Source organism: Lissotriton vulgaris, chromosome 4_1 (genome assembly GCF_964263255.1).
Source record: "Lissotriton vulgaris chromosome 4_1, aLisVul1.2, whole genome shotgun sequence".
In the NCBI taxonomy this organism is placed as follows: Eukaryota; Metazoa; Chordata; class Amphibia; order Caudata; family Salamandridae; genus Lissotriton; species Lissotriton vulgaris.
The window spans coordinates 1,100,717,847-1,100,743,091 of record NC_141691.1 but is presented as its reverse complement, the minus strand read 5'-3'; the positions used below and the strand labels follow the sequence as shown (position 1 = coordinate 1,100,743,091).

At 44.1% G+C, this 25,245-nt stretch overlaps 1 protein-coding gene across 2 annotated transcripts in view; it reads left to right on the top strand.

The window, feature by feature from the left end:
• Positions 1 to 25,245, top strand: part of TEX10 (testis expressed 10) — a 591,356-nt gene that overhangs the window by 357,341 nt on the left and 208,770 nt on the right. For both annotated transcript variants that reach the window (XM_086965321.1, XM_086965322.1), the window contains exon 10: positions 5,785 to 5,918. In XM_086965321.1, the coding sequence (XP_086821447.1) occupies positions 5,785 to 5,918 (134 nt within the window). The remainder of the gene's footprint in view (positions 1 to 5,784; positions 5,919 to 25,245) is intronic.

Genomic DNA, 25,245 nt, shown 5'->3' with positions numbered 1-25,245 from the left:
TCGTGGCAGGGTACCGCGCTTCCAGGATTGGTTGAACGACCTCATATACTGTCAGGACCAATATAATGTCTATTCTGAATTGATGCCCGTGCGGTGCAGACCCAAAGACTTTTGGAGCCCGCTTCAGGTGTACCTCCTAACTAGAGCTGTGCAGGACTCTGATTCTGAACATGAGGACCGAGTAGGGGTTGGTTAACTGCAGCACGGTGGGTTGGGATATCATTCTACATTTGCTGGTCCTCAGGTATTGGGGGGGGGGGGGGGGGGGCTGAACTGCATCCTCTTTTTGCGAGATCAAGGGGGCTGTATTTCCTTGTATGTCCCTCAGATGGTAGAGGTGGAGATCGAACTCCTGTCAGGTTTTTAGCCCTTTTTTCTGTTTCTCCTTTGTTTTATTTTGCGCTAACAGAACATGCCCATGCTGTATCATCTCATCAGTTTACCTGTACGTCCTGGATCATCACTCTCCTACATGCTATGTGAATTTAACTATTGCTATATATATTGATTGCTATGCCACTCTGTACTCGGGACTCTTTTGAGCATGTCGTTCTACTGTAATAGCCATTTATGACTGTATGTATCATGTATGCACTTCCTTTTTCCTTGCTTATCTCCAAATAAAGGTTTAAAAAAAAAAAAAAAAAGACAGTACTTGACTGCCTCCTTACCACTTTCTGGACTCTGCTCACTGCAATCTGGGGCACAGGTAGGCTGCAACTCACAAGATGGAGGAGAATGATTTGTGGTGCACCCAGCAAAGCCTTAAGGAGCCATGGCAGGTGTGAGGGGAGGTCTCGGAGATGCTTGGTAGCTGAATAGCCAATCCCCAGCCCTAGGTCTGCTGACCTGGGGGTGGGGGCTGGGAGTGGGACTGGGGAGCTGCTTCTCTTGTTCGGAATCTCCTAGGAGACAGAGAGGCTCAATCCACACTTTGGACTTATGCAGGTAAGGGCTTAACTTGTCCCCTGACAATAGTATTTGTATAAAACTTTACTCCTTATCCTGGCCTAATAACAAAGTGCACAGAACCTACTAAACACAGTTTAAACAGCACACAGAAGATCACTGCTGCCTCAAAGCACCCTCTGATGTAGAATATACCTGTTGCGTGGGGGGGCCGGAGGGGCTGGATTCACTGACTTGTTCAAACAAAATGGTGGCTGGGGGTGCACTGCTTAACATTCAGGTCCTAGCACAGAGACAAGGGGAAACTTGGAGGGAAAACTGATAGTCACCGGGAATGAGAGGGAAAAACGACAGAGATTTATGACTGCAAATACCACAATTCAACATGTTAAATGGAAGCAACCATGGGCAGGAAAAACCACAAGTTTGAACACAAAACAGGTGATTAAATATGCAATCACAGGCAGGTTAAAACTACCATTTTAAACTGTAACAACCACAGGCAAAGACAGTAATCACAGATTGGGAAAATCGTTTAACTTTCTTTGGAAAGAGACTGCACTAGTCTGCCTCCTTACCACTTCCTGGATTCTGCTCACTGCAATCTGGGGCTAAGGGTAGGCTGCCACTCACAATCAGGCTTAACTTCAGAGGCAATGTGTAAAGTATGTGTACACCACTTCAAAGAGTAAAACAGTGAAAGCACCACTGTAGGAAAGTAGGATCTGCTTTCATAGTTACCCCCATGTTTTACTGGTGTCGGTATGCTTTTTTTCCCTTTTTTTGTTACTTTTACTAGTGTGACTGGGATTCTGCTAACCAGGACCCCAGTCACTGTGCTTCCTCACTAAATTTGACAGTGGAAAGTACATTTGTACTGCCACAGTTGGCTACTGGTGCACTCCTATAAGTCCCTAGTATATGGTACGGAGGTACCCAGGGAATAGGTACACCAGGGGTTTCCAATGGGCTGCAGCATGTATTATGCCACCCATGGGAGACCACTCAAATTGTGCCTGTGTAAGCTGGGGCTAGCACCACTGACAACAGATTTTCGTTTTCTTATATCTGAGTTCACTACACTTAAAAGCAAAATGTCACCCCTAAGACTGGCATTTCAATCCTGGGTTATAAGTGTGTGGGTGCCCCTGCATGAGCAGGATACCCCTTTTTCAATTCTCCGGGATTTGTAAGTGAGGTCAGCCATTCTGATACATATAATGGCCATCTGTCCTCATGCAATGGCTAACTATATAGTGGCCTTGCCGAACCTGGACGTGTTTGGTTTCAAACATTTTGGAATCATACCCCAACACTGTTCCCACTGCATGAGGTATGATTGCATGCCCTGGGGGCTCCTCCTGGCAGCCCCCAGTACTCCCGATAATAGCTTTCCAGGGTCTGCCAGCAAGCGGTTGCTGCTGCCGACCCCAGACACGATTCTGCCCTCTTGCTGCTGGGCTGAGCCCAAGCAGGCGAAGGTAGAAGAATGTTTCCTATCACAGGGAGATGTGACCACCTCCCAGACAGGTCTTACTGTATTGAGATGGGGTGGGGGCACTTTTCAGCACCACCATACTGCTTTGAAAGGGCTCATTTGGTGTCTTCCTTGTATACTCCAGTTGAAAGCAGTTCTGGGAGCCCTTGCTCCTGCTCTGGTGCAAAATTCGACAAAATACATGGGAGTATCCTTCCCTCTGTTCAGCCCCTCCTCTGCGAGGGTCTCCCGAGTTGTCCTAACCACTTTCTTAGGGTAAAAAAGTGCTTACCTGTGGGTGGGTCCTCAGATTCAATGTGAGACAAGACTCAAGCCTGAAACCACGTCACTCTTCGATTGTCTGGACACTTGAACTTCGTTGGAGTTCGCCTGGAATCTAGAATGCATCAAGGAAGATTCCTTCTGCTCCTGGTCTCGCTATTTTTCAAGTCTTCTTCATAGTCTGTGTCTGTGCTTCTCCCACGATCTTGAACAGTCCTGTGGGCATCGAGGACACCCAAAGTAATCTCCTTTGTAGTGATGTTGTCACTTCACTGCATCTGCAGGCACTGCAACGAAGCTGACCGTTCTGTTGCTACTGACGTCCTACGTACTTAGAAAGGCTCAGCAACATAGGTGGTGGTTCTGCTACTCCCTCAAGGCCTGACCTCTCCTCTTTGCAATTTTGAGGCCAGTATCCTAGTCTGAACTGCTGGGACCGATCCCCTGTGCACCGCGTCTACCTACTGTTGACAAGGCTTGTTGGCTGGACTCTATGAAGCATCTGTATTAGGACCCGAAATGTCTACTAGAGCACTGGCTACCTGTGAAGTGTACCTGCTAATATGACACATCGGCGGTCCTGGCCTATGTGGGGGTCTGGTTAGGTGCCAGGAAAGACCTCTAAGGTTTGAAATGGCTGCCCCAGTGGCATAATTGGGGTATAGTGAAGTATGTGATTCACCACACCATTTGGCCTGAAAACCTGGGGCAGTGTTGGATGTAAGATGTAGTTCCTGAAGAAAGCAAATATCGATCTTATGGCGGACTAAGTTGGCTTTTCTGGGGTCATTAAGACCACGAACATTCCAAGTTGGAAATTAAATATGTCAATCAGATATACACCAATGTCACCAAGTTTAGGGGAGAAGCACATGCACTTTAGTACTAGTTAGCAGTGGTAAAGTGCTCAGAGTCCTAAGGCCAACAAAAAGGTACAGTAAGAAGTGGAGATAAGCATGCAAAAGGTTTGGGTGGGATGACCGGTCTAACAGTCCTGTCTAGGTAAGCACAATTGATCTGGTTCTGGGCTGCACAAGAAACATTTCTCTGACTTGTATCTAATTTCCAGACATACAGAACTAGAAATTGTACATGCTCAACAGCCATCTTGTAGGGAAACACAAGTGACTGCTTGACAGCAGCATCCTACAAAATCTCTTCCAAGAGTGGAACGTTCCAGAAATACACCTGTTTGCTATAGGGGAAAATGCACAACTCTTTCTCCACTGTGTCCGGGTTTCCAGATCCCATGGGGTTACTCTTAAGATACACTTGTCGAGGACATAAGCTTAGTTTATTTGTCCAGTAGCCCCGCTTCCAAAAGTCATCATCCAGTTGATTCAGTTCATCATGCCAATGCTACTCATTGCTCCAGATTGTCCACCACTTATTTGGATCTTCACCTGTCTCTTCAAGCTCAGGAGACTTTTGCATGGATCTATGCTCCAGAATGTAGGGCAGAATATTTCTTCTTTTCTTGCAGTCTCTGATCTTGACAACAAGTTTCTGGATTATCTATATCATCTACCAGATGATTGCATGAAAATTCAGAAATAAGTTATTAGGTCTACTACTTGCTCTTTATATGCTTTTAAGTAGAAGTTGTTCTACTCCTGGTGCGTTCAAAGACCGGTGGACCAGAGAAATTGACAACAAAATAGTGTTCTTCCTTAGGTAACACATTCCGTCGTTAAGTTCCTGTCTGTGAAATGCATTTGGCTGCTATAACTGCTTATTGGAAGTGACTTTCTTAGACATCCTTCTTCAAATCTCAGAGATTAAGGATGTTCTTAATGGCCTGAGAAGTTATTTCAGCAGTTGGGAGACAACTCTTTTGGGATATTAACAATATCCTTTCCAAATTAATGCCCTCTCCACTTGAACCTGTTTATAGTGCGAATCTGCAGCAAATTTTGTGGAGGTGGCAGCTCTTGTGGCTGTTACAACAGCCAGAAGAATGTGCGAGCTTCATACTCTATAGTCAGAGGTACAGTATTTGGTGTTCCATCATAACAAGGTTTCATTAGGAAGTTGTGCTTCTTTTCTGCCCAACATAATCATGACCGGACTGTGTAAAGGGCTCTATATATTAAGTAGGTAAAGAGCTGTTGGTCGAAACAGCTGTCTCTAAATTATGCGGTACAAAAGGGGGTGGTGATGGACGGAGCATCTTGAACCAATCAAACACTCACACCCAGTCAAAAGATCTGGGTTTAATCCATCACCGTTCTTGAGCCCACTCTGCCACCCCAGTTCAGACATGGTCATATGCAAATCAGTCTGACCCTGTGTCTCATGGGAACAGTCCAGCCCGAACTGCCAAGCCATGCCTTCCCTGGGCTGGAAACAAGCTTCCTAGAACCGGTTTCTGGCATTACAGCCGTCTTCAGCCAGGCTTGCTTGAATCCAGTGGCAAAGTGAGCAAGGGACTCGCGTCTGAGCATACCCTGCCAACTTATGGCGAACAAAGCGGTACAAAAGGGGGTGGTGATGGACGGAGCATCTGAACCAATCAAACACTCACACCCAGTGTCTGAACTGGGGTGGAAGAACAGTGATGGATTAAACGCAGATCTGTTGACTGGATGTGAGTGTTTGATTGGTTCAGATGCATTTTATTTATGTAGGCACTATTTGACTTTGCCCTTCCCACTGGATTTTTCCTCCGAGGTTGAGCATCATTTAACTTATTCTACACTGATCAAGAGAATCCCATGAGGAGAAGGAAAAGTTACTAACCTGTCATATTAGTTCTGTCATGGGTGTATGTGCATGAAAAATATTCAAGTTGCTGTGGAATTTCCATAAGTGTTCTTTAGTGGCTGTAACAGTGATTTTCGGTAGCTGAAAGTTACCCCCTAATCATAGCTAATGCATAACATTTAATTGCACCCCCTAATCATAGCAAATAAATAACATTGCACTAGATTCAAGCACCAAAGACTGAAGTAGATCCCCCGTCTGAGAGACATAGTTAACCTACAAATACCACTACATGAAAATCGTAATATGGAGGGTCCTGTGCTAGTCAGGTAGAGGAAAACGTGGGGGAATTACAATGTCATTTAACCAGATTTACATCTCGGGCTGTGTTTTCCTTATTTTCACGATTCTAGGATTCTCCTCAGAAGAGCTTTCCTGGCTTCAGGACCGCAGCGGAAGTCCCCATATTTGCCAAACACAGGTTTCATCTATTCGTCTGTACCTGACAGATCACAATCAGTTTGATCACCACTATATAGTGACTGAGGTAAGCAAAATAAAATCAATACGACTCCCAAGTACGTTGTTTCTTTTCAACTGTGGTACTCCTTCTTAAAAAAAAAAAATGTAATTGATGGAAATGCTTGAGCCAAAGTATTTATATATTGCTAATTCCCCAAGCATACTTTCTTATCGCTTTTTTTCCTAATCCATTACATTATGGGGCCAAACAAATGGCGGTCTGTTCATGTCACCCTAATGGAGTCATCTGGCCCATAAAGTGCGTGTCCGTTCTCGGCACGAGAGTACTTGCAACCAAAGTTTATTTCAGTTTCATTTTGCTGATCACTGAAGTAGCGCTTAGTTCGCTGGGTAGATTTAGCTAGAGCGTCCATTTCTAGACCAACCTACACCACTCCTGGAACCACAGATATGTTTTTTTGTACACTTATTTTGATTTCCGGTCGATGATACAGTAGGTGATGCTGTTCTTTGAATAGAACGTTCCAGTGAAGGCTGACACAAGTATGAAATATACCCAAGAATTACAGACTCATCAATAATTGGTGCTTTTTTCAAAATTATTGGGAAATGTATTTTGGAGAGGATATATAACTGTTTGAACACCTGTACTATTGTAAAATCGATGCAAGCTCACTCAAAAGTGTACAACTTTTATCAGTCAAAGCTTTATATTTTAGCTGGTAATCAGAAAATATGTCCAGATTAAAACCTTCCCCTTGTTTAATGGCGCGGAGAGAAGAAAACTCTGGACAACACTAACTTGGATGTATACAGACCCCAACCTCAACACAATAATATTAACTTGCTTTCCATATAATGCATAATACCAGATGTTTCGCCATTGAGTAATGACAGCGACTCCGAATGTGATGTCCGTGAAACCACATATGTCCCCTCCGGTGCACTGACATCAGTTTCTTCTCTTGGTATGCCAGAGCCTTACCTCGCCAGAGGGGGTCTGAGCGTCGGGGGCCCCACCGGTCGCAGTGCTGGTCAGCGGTCTGGGCCCACGGCGCCGCGCCCTCAGTTAGCGCGCCGCCCCCGCACAGACCTCCTAGGCCGACGGGCCGCACAGCGTGTTCCTCACGGCGAGAACGGCGGAGTTCGCATTAGGGTGTTGCGGGCGTTCCAATATGCCAATTCTTCGGTCGAGTCTGCCCCAGAGCATTCGCCACCGTTGCGCACTGGCTAGAAGTGCGTGTGGTCCGAAATAGCATGATTATTGCAGGATTAAAGATGCAGCCGGCGGAGCTCGCTTATTAGGCGGCCATCTCGCTGCTCGTCCAGCCACGCCCCCAGCGGAGACAAACTTCACAACATCACCTGATCGCAACCCGACATCGCCTGGTTCCTTCCTGGTTCCACGCTGGTCACTGGCTAGTGACCTGAACTATGTCCCTTCTGCTTTCAGGTACTCTACATCTTCGATCCGCCCTTGGATCCAACCGGACTCTTCTCTCCTGGTCGCCTGCAGCAACTTCACCTCCAGGCTCCATAGAACGAAACCCGACGCACTTTGACACCTATGCACCCGCTTCCTGTGGGTGAGGTAACTAAAGTACTCCGGTGCTCCTGTAGTGGTTTACACCTCTAGTGTCCTAGTTTTAAGTGGCTAAGTTCTAGTCCAGTCGGAAGACTCCTAAACCTACAACTTTTTCATTTTTACGCACCATTGACTTGTATGGTAAACGCGGTTGCCTATAGACACTGCCCCCGCATCCTGTGGGCCTCCTATGGCCTAACCTTCGTTAGTCCGTGTAGCCCCAGCGATTCTCAAGGCCCTAGGCCTTACCATTGTTTGTGACGTGGTCCTTCTACCACTATTTTAGTATATGGTTTAAGTGGCCACCAGGGCCTATCCATATTTGTGCAACTTTTGTATGCTGTATGAAGTTTGTTTAACGCTTGTGCTTCTGTGCTCATAAAGAGTATAGGATATTATTCTAGTAATAAATAGATATTTTATAATATATAACTTGTGTGGTGTACTTTCATTTGATATTAAAAGGATTGCATATGGTAAAACAGCTGGCTTCACATGCCCTCTTGAGTTTAGCGTAAGACTGCTTTTGTCCATGCTACCCCTAGGATAGCTGGTCTATAAGGTTGACTTACAACCAATCACCTAAGGGTCGTTTGGACTGGTGCAAGGTGCTCACTAGAATTAGTGATCATCATATACCAGGCCAACTTCTCTCACCGGGTGTGGAGGCTAAGGGCAGAGAGGACATGTGCAGTTGCCTGTTTGAGCCTGTTAAGGGCAGAGAGGACAAGGACAGTTGCCTGTTTGAGCCTGGTAAGGGCAGAGAGGACAAGGGCAGTTGCATGTTTGAGCCTGTTCGAGACTGATTAGGGCCAGAAATGCTGTCCAATATACTTACCTCCTTTATGTATCTATATACTTTAAATGTACTTATGGATCTATATATTTATCACTTTCTTCTAATTTAGCATTTCCAATGTACTACCCTATTTCTCAGCCTATACTTCTTTCAATATATCTTCTAGCCCAACCTTCTGACTCATCTCAAACTTATTTCTTCTACTCTTTCCAGTGCCCTACCCTATCTCCCATTCTATACATCTATCAATATATCCTCTACATCCACTCTCTCATTTATCCCAAGCCCCATACCACTACTATGATCCCCAAAATAACCCTCTTTAGACTCTCTCCTACTCTACCCCTCCTTGCATCATCTGACACCTCTTTTACTATACCTATCCCCTAAAACAAACCTTTATAAACTCTCCCCTCTTTTCTACCCCACCCCAACCCTTCTCAATCCAAATAACTGACTAACATATCCACCACTAAAATTAATTTCATGTTTCACCATACTAATTCAACACTAATCCTGATGGGTTCCAGAGTAGCATGCTACTTGCGCTTCAAAACCCCATCAGGGGTAGCAAGCGCTATATAAATACAAACCTCTTTCCCTCTTCTATCCCGCCACCTACCCTTCTCTACCCAAATACCTGAATAACATATACACTACTCAAATAACTTCATAGTTTACTATGCTAATTTTCAACACTAATCCTTTATGGGTTCTGAAGTGGTGTGCTACTCGCCAGAAAAGCACTTTAACACCTATCAGGTGTAACAAGTGCCATATGAATGCCAACCTTTCTTCCCTTTTAGCCCTCCGCTATCCTTCTCACTCCAAATAACTGACTAATATCCGCCACTGAAATTACTTCATATTTCACCATAATAATTCACCACTAATCCTTTATGGGCTTCCTGAATAGCGTGCGTCAACACCCCATCAGGGGCAACCAGCGCTATATAAATACAAACCTTTTTCCTCCTCTATCCTTCTGCTATCATTCCAAATCCAAATAACTGACTAACCTATCCACCACTTAAAATGTACTTGCATTTTTCACTATACTAATTCAACACTAATCCTCCATGGGTCCCAGAGTAGTGTGCTGCTCGCCGAAAAAGCGTTTTGACGCCTCATCAGGGGGTAGTAAGCACTATATAAATGCAATTAAAAAACAATACATACCCCTTGCAACAAAACCTTAATCACTTGTTGAGGAGACACACTCTAATCTCCACATAGCCTGCTTTTCCGCTCAGGGAACTTCCTGGCATGCTCATTCCCTTCACTTGCTTCTTTCTCAATACTTGTCCTTTTATAACTATACATCAAGTTTCTTCAAAAATGGACATTTGGATTTGTGCATCTAGAAATGCATTGATTGTTGTAACCTGGGTTGTTTGTAATATCCTGCTAATGGTGCTTAGACCGTGGCTAGAATACGGTTTCAACCATGTACAGAATATAGCCATCATCAAGGTTTGAGATATAAGCATATTGCTCAGAAGTATCTGGAAAAATGTTCTGCATGTTCTCTGGCCAATTTCCCAGTCCAGTAAAAAGGTCAAATGACGATGGGTATGGCAGGCAGTGCCCATGGCTAAATATCTGAAAACATGCTTCCTTAATCGAGTGCTCAAACTGACATGACGTTTCTCGTTAGGTCAATTGTTTGATAGTACTTTATTCTTGTAAGCAGCCGTGCAGGTAGATTTGTTTGCCATAAACACCCCTGTTGTTTGTGTTCTGACAGCTCATAATACCTGTCTGAAGTGGAGTAACGTTTGGGTGTGATTCAATTGTGACAATTTACTTGAGTGACTGCTTTATTCTTGGCAAAGATATTGAGGGGACTTTTCGTACTTGGCTTCCCAACAATGGAGCTGCACCGAAGTAAAGAGACTGCATATACGTATTTACTACAGAACTGCATGGAAAGGCATTGGTCACAGTACGGCTATTATCAGTTCATCTTCTTGATGAATATAAATGACCTCTGCACCTCAACTCACATTTATGTGCTGCAAAGGACAGGCAGTTTTTGGAAGCATTACTTCCCATCATTGACCTGAAGGAGTCCTCGAAGCAGGGTTTTAGGCTGCGTCTGGAAACCATTGGCTGTTGCTATATTTCAACTTTTCAATAGGATGACATTTCAGATAAAATCTTACTAATTTCTCTAGATGTGTCACTTTTTCCTAAAAGAGTACTTTTGATGCTGCCTTGCTTCTGTAAGCTAGAACGTTACTCTACATGTAATTCTTTTCAAGTGGCTTGATTCTTGCAGAAAGATTGAAACCACGACCACCCAGTGTAACCTCCCAACGATGGCCTGGGTTAACCCAGTGTCACTGGCAGCAGTAACTGCTCAAGATTCCCTGCAAAGCACTGCACAAGTGCAACTTAGCACAAAACATAGGAGCCTCTGGGGCCTCTGCAGGCCACAGCGTTGAATTATTGCAATGAGCAAACATTTCACAACTTGGCATCAGTGTGCTGTGGATTAACCAGTATATCGGTTTTTGTACTATTTAAGTAGATACCATTCAGCAGGTTCTTTCTGCGATATGTAATACTAGCCATGAGGGTAAGCACTAATATTGTTTTATTACCTTTAGGATGTTAACTGCACTCTTATTTTTGACCACAACAAATGTTAAAATTGACTTTAACATTAGAATGAATGTGTGGGAATAGTCCCACTACCTGCATTAACATGGTGTAACCACAGTAGGGCCACACTGTGCCTACCAATGCTGCCACGCTAACAGGTGTTGAGAACAGGGATAAGCAACCATAACTAGCTATTTCTGCCTTTGGGAATCTAGAAACATTAGGAGTTGGGCACATGCCAGCACCTTGTTTCCACTGCCTCCCTTCTCCTTCATGTTTTTTTTATTGGCAAAACACCATTGCTGGCAATACAAACCAGATGCTTGTTACTCGAGTGTCTTTCCCACCATATTTCAAGTTTGCAGCCAAGGGTTTTAATTTACAAGTGTATCGGATTTCGCCCTTAAAAACGGAATTCAGGAAGAAATGCGCATTTCAAAATGGGGTCTTCAGCCTGCACCTTAAGCACCTCTGGCCGATTTCCTGAACTGCAGATTGGGAAATAAACGTAATTTTTTTTGTGAGCGAGAACCATAGGAAGGATAATGTTTCCGGTCCGCCGCGGCTAATTTTGGCCTTTTGAGCGGAGAAACGCTCACAACTTACTAGTATAAGCACTCTCTTCCGGTTTGCCACTGAGGGTTACCGCTTTAGTGGTTTGATCACGGAAGAGTACTTTAACGCATGCAGCCGCACAGCAGGCAGAAGGTCGGGACAGAGCGGGCGAGTAGGATCGAATTTTACTTCTCATTTTATGTTCGTTTGACCATAGGCATTTTATGCTGAATATTGGAAAGTCTTGGAAAGAATTTTGCACAGTGATTTTAAATACCCGATTTTATCGCGCACTGAACACTTTAAATAGGACAGCGTTTCCGGTACGCTGCAGCTAATTTTGGCAGTTTGAGAGGAGAAACGCTGTCACAACTTAGTATAAGCACTCCCATCCGGTTCCCACCGATGGTTACCAGGATCATAAAGGAGAAACAGAGCAGATAACTCCTCTTTGTTTTGTACCAGCTTAAAGACGGGAATATTCCTGACTCCTGGAGGGGCAGCATCCTTCAACTAATTCATAAATTGAGGACACGCTCATACCCCAACAACTACAGATTAATAGCTCTAATAGACGTTGAGGCCAAGATCTACACATCCAACTTATTGGCAGATCTGGAGACTTGGGTCAGAAGCAAAAACTTGATCCCAATGACACAAACACGATTCCGGCCCTGCATGGGCACCCTAACAAACTTATCAGCACTTACTCTCCTATCTAAGAAAGCAATTGATAACTTTAACATCCTATATACATGCTTTCTAGACCTCAAAGTTGCTTTTAATAAAGTGGCAAGATCTAAACTATGGGTTAAAATGAAAGCTTGAGGCGCCCCTCCCAACTTATTGGGAGCAATCATCAACTTATATTCGCATACCTGGGTCCAAATTAAAAAAGGGGACGGTCGGCTCCTAACAAAGAAATTTCCAACAAAAACGGGCTAAAGCAAGGATGCGTGCTGGCCCCTAGCCTATTTAACATCTATACCGCCGACCTAGAGATTAACCTACACACAATCCAGGGTGACCCACTGAAATTGAGACAAAGACCCATAGCGAGTCTGAAATACGCGGATGATATTGTGCTCCTCTCTCAAACTCTGCTTGGTTTACAGCGGCTGATCTCATAACTTGTACTGTACATCTCAAACGCACAATTAACAATAAACCTCAAAAAATCTAATGTCCTATGTTTCTCCAGCACTTGTAAAAAACGACCAAAATTAGTTTGGAGGATAAATTCTGGTATTCTAACCCAGGTGGATGAATACAAATATTTGGGCATCCTACTAGATCACCAATTAAACTACAAACATCATTTAGACCTTGGGAATGCAAAATCAAAACAACTTCAATTTGCTTTCAAAACCATACAAAAAAAACTAAGCAGAAGTTCAGCCGGTCACCTGTTTAAGGTTGTAGCAGCAAAATTTCTGCCTTCAGTCACATATGGCTCGGAAATAATGGCCACCAAGGACTCTAGAACGCTAAACCTTGCCCAATCAAGATTGTTGTCAAACAAGCATCGTTACTAATAGACAAAGCATTAGTGGCTGACAAAAGTCATGCCTGGATCGTGATGCCAACATATAAACAACTGAAACAACAATTCTATTTCCAAGAATGTTTCAAGGATCATTATCAGAGGAAACTAAGCTTATTGAGGTGGTTTTCGAGTAAAGACCTTACCCCAAAAGAACCTGGCAAACTCTGGATTGTCGCCTCTGTGATGAGGGAGTAGAGTCATTATTGCATCTATTATGTATCTGCACTGCCTTACAAAATCAAAGGAAGATCATCCTGAGGCCACTTCTAAGAGAAACGCAAGTCAGAACCTGCAGGGCGGCTGTGATAATATGCCCAAGTGGGTTTTCAATACAACTTTCCTGCAAAACAATAATATTCCTGACATTTGCTGCTAGAGAGCTCGAAAAAAAGGAAGCAGCAAAAGAGGAGCTGGGACATATGGACACCTTGCAGCCGGACCCAGATCCGCTTTCATCCTCTTTACAGCCCCCCCCCCCCCCCCCCCTCTACTCTTTCATTTTAAGACACTGCAAGCATTCTATTTGAGACAAGAGGGGACAGTTACATCCAATCAAATGTAAGCCCTTGTTTGCAGCACCCCTTGTTATAACTGTCATTTGCTGGCCCCAATCTTTTAATGAGAGGGCCACCACCTTATAAAAGTGCTACCCCTGTATCCTTTTATCTTTGTATATATAAAAGCGCTCTCACTGTTTTTACTTATCATGTATATCTGTGCAAAATCGCCCAGGACATGGGGCATGTTTTATGCTGTTTTACACTGATTCAATATGTTGATGTTTATCACATGGGGGTAAGTTCCACCCTTTTATGATTTTAACAAATCAAATAAAAGTATTCATGCTCACTGATGGTTAACGCTCTAGTAGTTGGATCTCGGAAGAGTACTTTAACACATGTTACACCTAAGGCAAGCCCGTCTGCGCCCGGAACGCAGCCAGGGCCAGAGATACTGCTAGTTTCAATCCCACACTCCGATGTACAAAAAATGATTTAATGGAGTACAACAGAAACGGTAAGATCTGTAATACCCAGTTCTGTGCGTTTAATATGAAAGGCCCTCTAATGTGCAAAACATGTGGAGTGACTCGAGGTAACACTAGTAGTACGATCAGGCAGGTGTTCCCTGTAACACCAAAAACCCCTCCCAAACAATTACACTGTGGGCTTATAAATGCGAGGTCAGCAGCTAAGCATGCACTACACATTCAGGACTTACTCACTAAGCTAAACTTGGATTGCCTATTTGTCACAGAAACATGGCTGAATGAATGCTCAAACCCGGATATAGTGCAAGCTCTCCCGCCGGGCTACACTCAAACCAGAAATGATATAATCTGAAAGAGAGGAGGGGGGCTAGCAATAATTTACAAACACCTGAATCTCTTTCCAAGTAATTACATAGAACGTACAGAAGCTGAAAGTTTGTCCTTTTGTTTCCAGCTAGACTGTTGAACTACGTTTTCGGAAGTGTTAATCTACAGACCACCAGGCCCTATTTCTAAATTTATGGATACTTTAGGGGACAGCATCAGTTCCCTAGTGATCAAATTATTTTAGGAGATTTTAACATTCATTTAGAAGCTAAGGATATTCCCCACACGACTTTTTTTGGAAACGATCAGCACTATGGGCTTAAAACAACTAGTAGAGGACCCTGCGCACGATGCAGGACATACTCTAGATGGGCTCTGTACAAACATGACCAGCCTTTCCTTGGAGCTTCCTATCACTCTCTCTTGGTCAGACCATAAGGTCATCCCATTGAATCTGGAATATAAAATAAATCCAGTTGAGAAATCCAGGTGACACACTGGTCCCATGGGAAGACGAAAATGGAGCACTATGTTTAATAATTCGGAGCTACTCTATAGGGCTGAAGCAAGCATACAAGCATACCCATTTGTACGGGCAACCCCTCAGTAGATAATGATAGGTTTACTGAATAGATGGTCATCCCTAGCAGATAACCTAGTGCCAACTGCTTGCCTCAAAAAAAGTCCCACTCACAAAGAGTCTGCACCCTGGTTTACCCCTGTCTAAAGGATCGAAAAGAGCCAATGCAGGAAATTAGAAAGTATTTGGAGAATTGACTATGCATCAGGGAACCCTATTCTCCTTAAAAGTGCTCTCAGACATTACCACTATCAAATAAAGGTGGAAAAGAAGGCCTACTATTCCAATCTAATCAATCTGGCATTGGCTAACTAGAAACTTAATTCAATATCGCTAAATCCTACAACAACCTAAACCTACTAGATCAGGAAATTCAACTTTCACAAGGTCTGTGCGATCAAATCGCAGAATTTTTTCAACAAAAAAATCACTGACCTGACAAAAGATTTCAATGAACCTATCTGACAAAAAATCATCCATCGTTAGGGATTACAGGAGAATTCTCTTATTTTCAAGGAATCAGCATGGAGCAGTACAGACAAGCTGGTATGTTACTGTTACATCGCAACTTTTACATCGTAATGCTGTTACAACGCAGCTTTTACAACGCTGGTTCCATTACATCGGATGCTATTACAACGCAGGACATTACATAGCAGATGCTATTACAACGCATACCATTACATCGTAAGTATTGGTAAGTATATAATGATTTTTTTATTTTATGTAATATTATTTAATTAATTTTATTAATATTAATTATAAATAAATATATTTATTTATGTTTTTTAATATAAATTAAATATATTTTAAGTAATTTTTAAAATAAGTATGAGTATAGGAGTATATGTTTTGGGGTACTGAGGTATATGTTTTGGGGTGTTTGGGTATTTTTAGGTTTAAGGGCTGGGTTTAGGTTTTGGGGTACAGGGGTATTTTTAGGTTTTAGGGCTGGGTTTGGGTTTTGGGGTACAGGGGTATTTTTAGGTTTTAGGGCTGGGGTTGGGTTTTGGGGTACAGGGGTATTTTTAGGTTTTAGGGCTGGGGTTGGGTTTTGGGGTACAGGGGTATTTTTAGGTTTTAGGGCTGGGTTTGGGTTTTGGGGTACAGGGGTATTTTTAGGTTTTAGGGCTGGGTTTGGGTTTTGGGGTACAGGGGTATTTTTAGGTTTTAGGGCTGGGTTTGGGTTTTGGGGTACAGGGGTATTTTTAGGTTTTAGGGCTGGGTTTGGGGTACAGGGGTATTTTTAGGTTTCAGGGCTGGGTTTGGGTTTTGGGGTACAGGGGTATTTTTAGGTTTTAGGGCTGGGTTTGGGTTTTGGGGTACAGGGGTATTTTTAGGTTTTAGGGCTGGGTTTGGGTTTTGGGGTACAGGGGTATTTTTAGGTTTCAGGTTTGGGTTTTGGGGTACAGGGGTATTTTTAGGTTTCAGGGTTGGGTTTGGGTTTTGGGGTACAGGGGTATTTTTAGGTTTCAGGGCTGGGTTTGGGTTTTGGGGTACAGGGGTATTTTTTAGGTTTTAGGGCTAGGTTTGGGTTTTGGGGTACAGGGGTATTTTTAGGGTTTAGGGCTGGGTTTGGGTTTTGGGGTACAGGGGTATTTTTAGGGTTTATTTTTTTAAAGTACGACTAATTAAATTAAATTAATTAAATTTAATTAAATTTATTAAATCATATTAATTACAATTTTAAGATTAATTCAATTATATTAATTAAATTAAATTAATTAAATTAAAATAATTACTATTATAAAATTTATTAAATTACATTAATAAAATTATATTAAATTAATTAAATTACATCAATTCCATTTTTAAATTAAATTCAACTTATTTAAATAAATTAAATTATTACAATTTTAAAATTAATTTAATTATATTAGTTAAATTAAATTAATTAAATTAACTTAATTACATTTTTTTTAAAAAGTTATACTTACCTATACTTACGATGTAATGGTATGCGTTGTAATAGCATCTGCTATGTAATGTCCTGCGTTGTAATGGCATCCGATGTAGTGGAACCTGCGTTGTAAAAGTTGCGATGTTACAGCCTGCGTTGTAAAATAACGCGTTGTAACATCATAGATCCAGACAAGCTATTCTCTCCTGCAAATCAGGTTCGCCATTTGACCCATGCCCCCCAAGAGTATTTCATGCACTTGTGGACATTATAAACCCAATGGTAACAATTTGATTAACTTGACATTTGAATCCACTTGTCTACCAGACAGCATGAAGATCGCAGCAGTAAAACTCCTGCAAAAAAAGAAAATTGCAGACCCCACCACTTTATCCAACCTCAGACCTGTATCACTGCTACCTTGGATGAGTAAAATAGTGGAGAAACTGGCTAACAAACAATTAAAAGATTTCCTGCAAAAAGAAGACCTCTTACACACCAAACAATCTGGTTTTAGACCAGGTCATTCAACAGTCAGTGCTGCTTCATACCAAGGAAACATTAAAGTTTGCCTTATATCAAGGCAGAGACGCAGTACTGATTCTGTTGGATTTATCGGCCGTGTTCGATACGGTCTCTCATGACATTCTGAGAGTCAGACGCAAGTCGAGAGGCGTCACTAACAAGGCACTCGCCTGGTTGTCATCATTTTTAGACAACAGACTGAATATCGTGACCCTAGGTTGCCAAAAATCCTCAGAAAAACAGCTATCAGGTTCTTCCTTGAGTCAGACGTTGTTTCATCTTTATATGACCCCACTACTTACTTTAATTGATTCTTTCGGTGTCGAAGCTATCACATACGCAGACGACACCCAGATCATTCTTACCTTAGACAAAAACTCTACCACTGCAGAAGAGAAATTCCACCACTGCCTAACGACAGTCATGAATTGGATGAAACTCAACCATCTGAAGTGTAACAGTCAAAAAACAGATATCATGCTGTTTGGGAAGGGTAACCCCTTCACCCCTAGTCAGTGGTGGCCGGCAAACACAGTTCCACCACCGAACACTGTGGATACAGCACGAAATCTAGGAATTAAGTTTGATCCAATCTTACATAGCCAAGGACTTGCAGTGGCAGGTATGTGTTTTCATACCATAAAAATACTGAGAAAGTTCTCAGATCTTCTTCTGATGAATGCCAGGAAGACAGTGGCTGTTGCATTGGTTTTGTCGCGTTTAGACTACTGCAACATTCTTTATGCAGGTACAAACAAGGCCGTTATGAAAAAACTACAGGTGGTCCAGAACGCCGCAGCCAGGTTGGTACTCAGTCTTCCGAGAGGATCCCCATCAGCGACAGCACTCCAACGGCTGCACTGGTTGCCAATCCATCAAAGGATTCTAATTAAAGTCCTAGTTATCCTGTTCAAAGCCTTAAAGGCAACAGGGCCGGCTTATCTTAGGTCTAGAATACACCCTTATACTACGCAGCATCTGCTGCGGACAACCTCAGGCAACTTCCTAGCAACCCCCAGTTATCGTCTGAAAACAAAAGGGGGTAAAACCATTGCGGTACTAGGAACTAAGGCCTGGAACATGTTGCCACTACAGCTGAGACTGGCACAATCAGAACTTCTCTTCAAAAAGCTTCTAAAAACATGGATGTTTTCTGCATCTGAAAATTGGTACTCTCTCTCATCTGAGCTTCTCCTTTACTTCGACCCTCTTCTTATTCCATGCTACACCCCTTTTGTCAGCGCCAAGATACTCCCTGGAGTGTATGTTGCGCTTTATAAATACTCTAATTCATCATCACAATGTGAGCACAGTGTGCAAAACTATTCTATTGGATGCATAAAAGCTGTGTCCTCGCAGAAGAAGATAGCAGTTGATATCAAATATGCCATCAAAAGGATTAAGGTTTTTATAAAAATCTTAGGTATTTGATGTGCTGCTAGCGCCAGCAGTTTCTCTGTTGTGCAGCATTTAACATTACTGAAGGGCAGAGCCGCGGAGGATGTCTGTTTCCTAACTGTAAACAACCATTTGCAATGCAATAGGTCTCACATTTACATGACTTTGAGCTATTGGCATTGTAAATGACAATGCCTTTTATTTATATTTTGGTTTTTGAAACCTAAATAAAATGCATTGTCATTTACAATGTCAATAGCTTAAACTTGTGTGAATGAGAGACCTATTGCATTGCAAATGCTTGTTTGTTGGGTGTGTCATGGCCTGCCCCATTATATCCTCCCATTCATGTCAGGATGGGCCTGGCAGAGTCTCCGCTTTGCTTCCTTCACTCCTGCTGCTGCGGTGAGATGATGCTTGATGTGCCGCTTGCAGCTGGGACATTGGCGAGGCCGGCTCACTTGTGCAACGCTGGAATGGCCAGAGGGAGAGTCATGGTTTGTGTGCATGGGTGAGGAGCTTGAAGGTGATCCTCTTGTGGACGGGGAGCCAGTGTAGGTCTCTCAGGTGGGGGGTGATGTGGCTGCGGCGGGGGACGTTGACGATTAGTCGGACGGAGGCGTTTTGGATGCGTTGTAGTCGTCGTAGGTGTTTGGCTGGGGTTCCTGTGTAGAGTGCGTTGCCGTAGTCCAGTGTACTGTTGACGAGAGCCTGTGTCACCATTCTTCTTGTTTCGGTTGGGATCCACTTGTAGATCCTGCGGAGCATGCCCAGGGTGTTGTAGCAGGAGGAGGAGACAGTGTTGACCTGCTTAGACATGGAGAGGGAGGAGTCTAGGATGAATCCTAGATTGCGTGCATGGTTGGTGGGTGTTGGTGCTGTTCTCAGTGTGGTCGGCCACCTGGAGTCGTCCCAGGCTGAGGGGATGGGTCAGAGGCTGAGGACCTCTGTCTTGTCCGAGTTGAGCTTCAGACGGCTGCTCCTCACCCAGTCGGCGACGGCCTTCATTTCCTCGTGGAGGTTGGTTTTGGCGGTGTGTGGGTCCTTGGTGAGGGAGAGGATGAACTGGGTGTCGTCAGCGTAGGAGATTATGTTGAGGTTGTGATGGCGGGCCACTCGTGCGAGGGGGGGCCATGTAGACATTAAACAGCGTTGGGATGAGCCCTGGGGGACGCCGCAGATGATGTCGGTGGCTTCGGATTGGAAGAGTGGAAGGGGGACGCTCTGGGTTCTGCCGGAGAGGAAGGACGTGGTCCAGTCAAGATTTCAATTGTCCTGATCAGCTTAGGCAGCTGGCCAGAAATCATGGGCCCGCACACCTCTCTACATCATCTCACACAGCACTTTACAACACTGCTTGAAACATAGCCGTCATGTCACCCATCCAGTGCAAACTGAATGACATTGACTCTAGCATCTCATGTAACATCACTCTCAGTAGTTAACAAAACTAAATCCTCTATTCTCTCTGGCTGCTTGGACAAACTAGTCCTCTTGTGGGCTCATCAATGAGGACAATTGAAATCTAAAGAAACAAAACTGTAGAACAAGGAATCAGCAGGAGTTGGCAGTAATAAGTACCTGAGAACTAGAAAAAGAAAACACTGGGACACACCCTCTCCCACTGTTTGGAACTCATCCATAGGGCAAACTTTAATCCTCCAAACCATGCTACATTTACTCAGGTCAGTGCTGTCTGGGACACAGACAGCATGAAAGAAAGCCTTAATGGGCAAACACAAAAAGCAAACGAAACGTAGCCATCATGCCTCCCATCCACTAGACACTAAATTAAATCTAACTCTATCACCTCATGTAACACCAAGCTCAGTAGTTAACAAAACGTAATCCTCTATTGTCTCTGGCTGCTTGGACAAACTAGTCCTCTGTGGGGCTCATCAATGAGAACGATTGAAGTTTAACCCTTTCGATGCTGATGACGAGCTCAGCTCGTCATCACCCACGGGTGTCGTGTGCTGATGACGAGCTGAGCTCGTCATAGTGCCACTAAAATGGCATTTTCCAGCACTGGGGGGGAAAACGCCCAGCAGCCATGTGGTTAAAGAAACAAAGCTGTAGAACCAGGAACAGCAGGAGTTGACAGTAAACAGGTACCTTAGAACTAGAAGAGGAAAACACTGGGACACGCATTCTCCCACTGTTTGGAACTCATCCATAGGGCGAACATTTTTATCCTCCAAACCACGCGACATTTACTAAGGTCAGTGCTGTCTGGGGCACAGACAGCATAAAAAATTATTAACGCTAAGAGGCCCAATTTCGGTGAATGCGTGCTCAGTGAAAACTATGTGGCATAGCATTATTGTCTGTCAATCTGGAATATAGGGACTGATGTTTCAAAAGGTTTTTGGGTGTGTGAAATCTATTAAATGAATATGATAAACATAGAAGCATGCATGCACACAAAATCTGAGAAAAATGCTGTAACTGTTTCTTTTTGACCTGGAGCTAAAAATGTATATTTCCGCACTACACAGACAGCATTAACTCTGATGAAAGTTGCCTACAATGTAATGTACTTGAGCCTGAAATTAAATGTGTTTCTTTATTCTCACTTTTTTTAAATTCAGATTGTTTTGTCATGTGTTTCCTCTTACTAACACAGCTTACTAGTTAACACATTTGAATGTATTAACTTTGCGCTTCCGCAAAGCAGCACCAATGTGTACTTTTTGCTTTTCATGTCTTCAGTCAGTAAATGTGTCGGGTATTGTGATTTATAAAATTTTGCGTCATCAGGACCCTCTCTGATGGCGAATCAAGCCATCACTTTATCTACCACATCAGATCTCGTAATAGGTTATGGGTGTGTTGTCTTTAACCATTTCCTTCTACTCTCCTCCAAAGCTTGTATTTCATTATAATATTTATGCTGTTTATCCTCCGGCATACGCCAACAATTTAGTAGTATATCCATTAAGTATTACTGGGGTAATCTGTTCTGAAGCTAGGATTTTTTGAATGAGCGGATCAATATACAGTGAAAACAAGATCGGGGAACAAGGGCAGCCTCGTCGAGTACCCCTTCTGATTAATATTTCCTCCGATCGTTGACCCATGACCGTAACCCTTAATAATAATAATAATAATAAAGAGCTTATAGAGCGCTCAGTAACGCCATCACGGCGTGTCCCCGCGCTGAAGCTACCAGTGATCATCGAGAGAGCCTATGATCTACGCAGTGTATAGTTGTGTTTTAAGCTTGGCCCTAAACCGCGCTTCATTGCTCTCCAGTCTCAGAACAGGAGGAAGTTTGTTCCATTGTTGAGCTGCTTGGAGCGCAAAAGATCGTCCACCCATTCTAGCCTTCCTTATCCTGGGGACTGTCAGCAGTCCAGCACCCTCCGAACGTAGGGTCCTAGTTGGTACATATCGGCTGACTAAATCCTTTAGGTAGGCGGGCGACCTGCCCCAGACAATTCGGTGACAGAAGAGGAGGCACTTAAACAGCACCCGTTTCTTCACAGGCAGCCAGTGAAGCGCATCCAGCACCTTTTGCGAGTTAGCCCTCCTAGGTCTTCTTAACACCAGTCTGGCGGCAGAGTTCTGTATGACTTGCAGGCGGCCTAGGCTGCCCTCGGTGGCCCCTAGGAACAAAATGTTTCCATAGTCCAACCGCGAGGTCACCAGTGCCTGTGTTAATGTCCTTCTGGCCGCTAAGGGTAGGAGGTCTAAAGTTTTATTTAGGGTCTTTAGTACTCCAAAACATTTGCCCACAAGACGCCTTATGTGGCCATCATATGAGAGAGAGGGGTTCATCCAGATTCCTAGATTCTTAGCCTCCTCACAGGGTATGGGAGTAGGGCCCAGGCATGAAGGCCACCACTCAGCTGACCAGTTTTCGCTTTTACCCCCCACCACCAACACCTCTGTTTTAGAGCCATTGAGTTTTAAGCAATGGGAGTCCATCCACTCAGCTAGTGCCTGCATACAGGATTTAAAGTTGGTGGGGGTGTTGGAGGTGTTCTGCGATAGGGAGATCAGCAGCTAGGTGTCGTCGGCGTACGACACCAATTCCACCCCAAATGATTGTACAACTTTCGCCAGGGAGGCCATGTAAAGATTAAAAAGGGTGGGGCTCAGAGCTGAGCCCTGAGGCACTCCCTGATCTAGTGGCATCTCAACTGAGCGACATGTCCCTTGCTGTACTTGGAAACATCTTTCCGTAAGAAACGACTGTAGCCAGCACAGCGCAGGACCAACGACCCCGGCTTCGCTCAGACACCGTAGCAGGATGGAATGCGCTACGGTGTCAAAAGCCGCGCTTAGGTCGAGCATGATCAGGGCCATTGTATGACCTGCATCTGCCCCTGCTCTTAAGGTCTCAGTGGCCCGTAGGAGAGCCGTCTCCGTAGAGTAGCCAGCCCTGAATCCTGATTGTGAGGGCTGAAGTAGATTCCATCTCTCCAGGTGCTCCGTAAGCTGAGCGTTGACCACCTTCTCAGCCACTTTCGCTACGTACGGCAATAAGGAGATAGGTCTGAGGTTTTCCAGCACCTCCATGCTTACATTCGGTTTTTTCCTTATTGGCAGTACTATGGCCTTCTTCCACTCCATAGGGACTTGTTGAGTGGAAAAGGAGGTTTGTAAGACGTGTCTGATGTGGGGTTCCAGGGCTACCAGGCCCTCTGAGATGACCCAGGCCGGTGCCGGATCGTTGGGGGAACCGGACTTCACACTGCGACAGATCTTTATTAGCTTGTCAGCTGCGGGAACCTCGAAAGTTAGTAATGAGGAATCAGGGGCTGCAGGTGAACTACCTGCTATAAAATATGTGCCCTTATCTGGTTGTTGAGTGAAGGAGGCATAAATCGCTTTAACTTTGTTAGAGAAAAAGTCAGCGACTCTATTGCATCCCTCCGTGGTGGCCTTTGTGAGGGTGTTAGAGCTAGAGACTAAAGATATTTCTTTATATATTTTAAACAGTTCGCATGAGGAGCTCTCGGCAGCCTCAATGCGTGTTTGGAAGTATTTGGCTTTAGCTCTGCGCACCGCATACTGGTAGCTTCGGTGTGCTGAGCTATAACTGTTTTTACCTTGTTCGCTAGGGTTCCTTCTCCAGCTCCTTTCAAGTTTTTTACAGTTAGACTTGATTTGCTGGAGTTCAGGAGTGAACCAAGGGGCAGTACGTTGTCTGCCTTCTCTAGCTTTACCCTTACTCATGGGAGCTAGCTCATCCAAGGTGGCAGTCACAAGTAGATTAAATTCCTTGTTCGCCTGATCACTGTCCGTGGCACGCAGTGGTTGCGCTTTCTGGATGGCGTCTATGAAGATTTCTTGAGAGTACTGTCTCCATTTACGTCTCATAATATTTCCCATCCCATTCTCAATAGTCCTAACAGGCTGGTAAAAACATTGGAAAGGGACCAAGAAGTGGTCGGTCCAAGGGAGCTGACAAGGAGTAAGTGCTTTTATCATGTCCCAACTGGCGAAAATAGGGTCCAAACAGTGACCCCTCTGATGTGTAGCTGCAACACTTAGCAAGTCCAGCTGTAGTTCTTGTAGGACAAGACGAACATCCTCTGCCTCCTTCTGTAGGGGATCCTCTAGGTGTAGGTTCAGATCACCCAGCACCAACACTTTGTTGTGTTTAATCGCAGTCTGAGTAACCCCTTCTAGTAAACTACTTCGGAAGTTGCCCAGAGAGCCAGGAGGTCTGTGTATTAGGATGCCCGAGATTGCCTCGTGTTGAGTCAATTTGATTCTAAATTCACCTGCTTCGCTGTCATCAATTTTTACTGGTTTTAGAACACACTCAAAAGGGTGTTTGACAATGATGGCGATGCCACCTCCCCTTCCTTTTTCTCTATCAAGTCTGTGGAGGGTGTAGCCTGGCGGAATAGTATCCACTATATCTGGATCAGAGTGTTCTCCTAACCAAGTTTCAGTTAAAAATAATATATGCATGTCCTCATCCAATAAGAGATCCCACAACTGGAGGGCATGTTTGCTGACTGATCTACAGTTTAAAAGGCCCCCTTTAGCAATAATCGCTTCAGGGTCAGGGACAGCGGGCGCTAAACTCCTTCCTCTGAATGAACAGTGAGGACAAGGACCCAGGTCCAGTGGCTCCATCGCATGGCGACAGAGGGTGAGTGAAGCGGGCCCTGTACATCGCCTTAATAGCTCTCATACTCTTGTTCCCAAATCCTCTTCCTACCAGGATGCCCCACAGAAATTCCCAGACCACGCGGGCGAATGCTTTCTCCGCGTCGAGGAGAATCATGGCCATCTCTCCGCCCCTGGCAGCATGGGCATCAAATAAGGTAATAGCACGTCATGTATGGTCCGTAGTGCCTCTACGTGGCACAAACCTATGCTGCCAAGGGGAGACGAGTCGGCCAATGATCCCCCCCCCCCCCCCCCCCCCCCCAATCTCTTCGCCCAAATCTTGGAGTATAATTTTGTGTCCGCGTTTATAAGCGAAATTGGGCGGTATGAGCCTGGGTTAGTTTTAGTTTTACCCTTTTTATGGAATATGACAATATTTGTCTCCTTCCAGGAATCTGGGATCAGACCTGTGCATATTATGCCATTAAATAGATCCAAGAGGATTG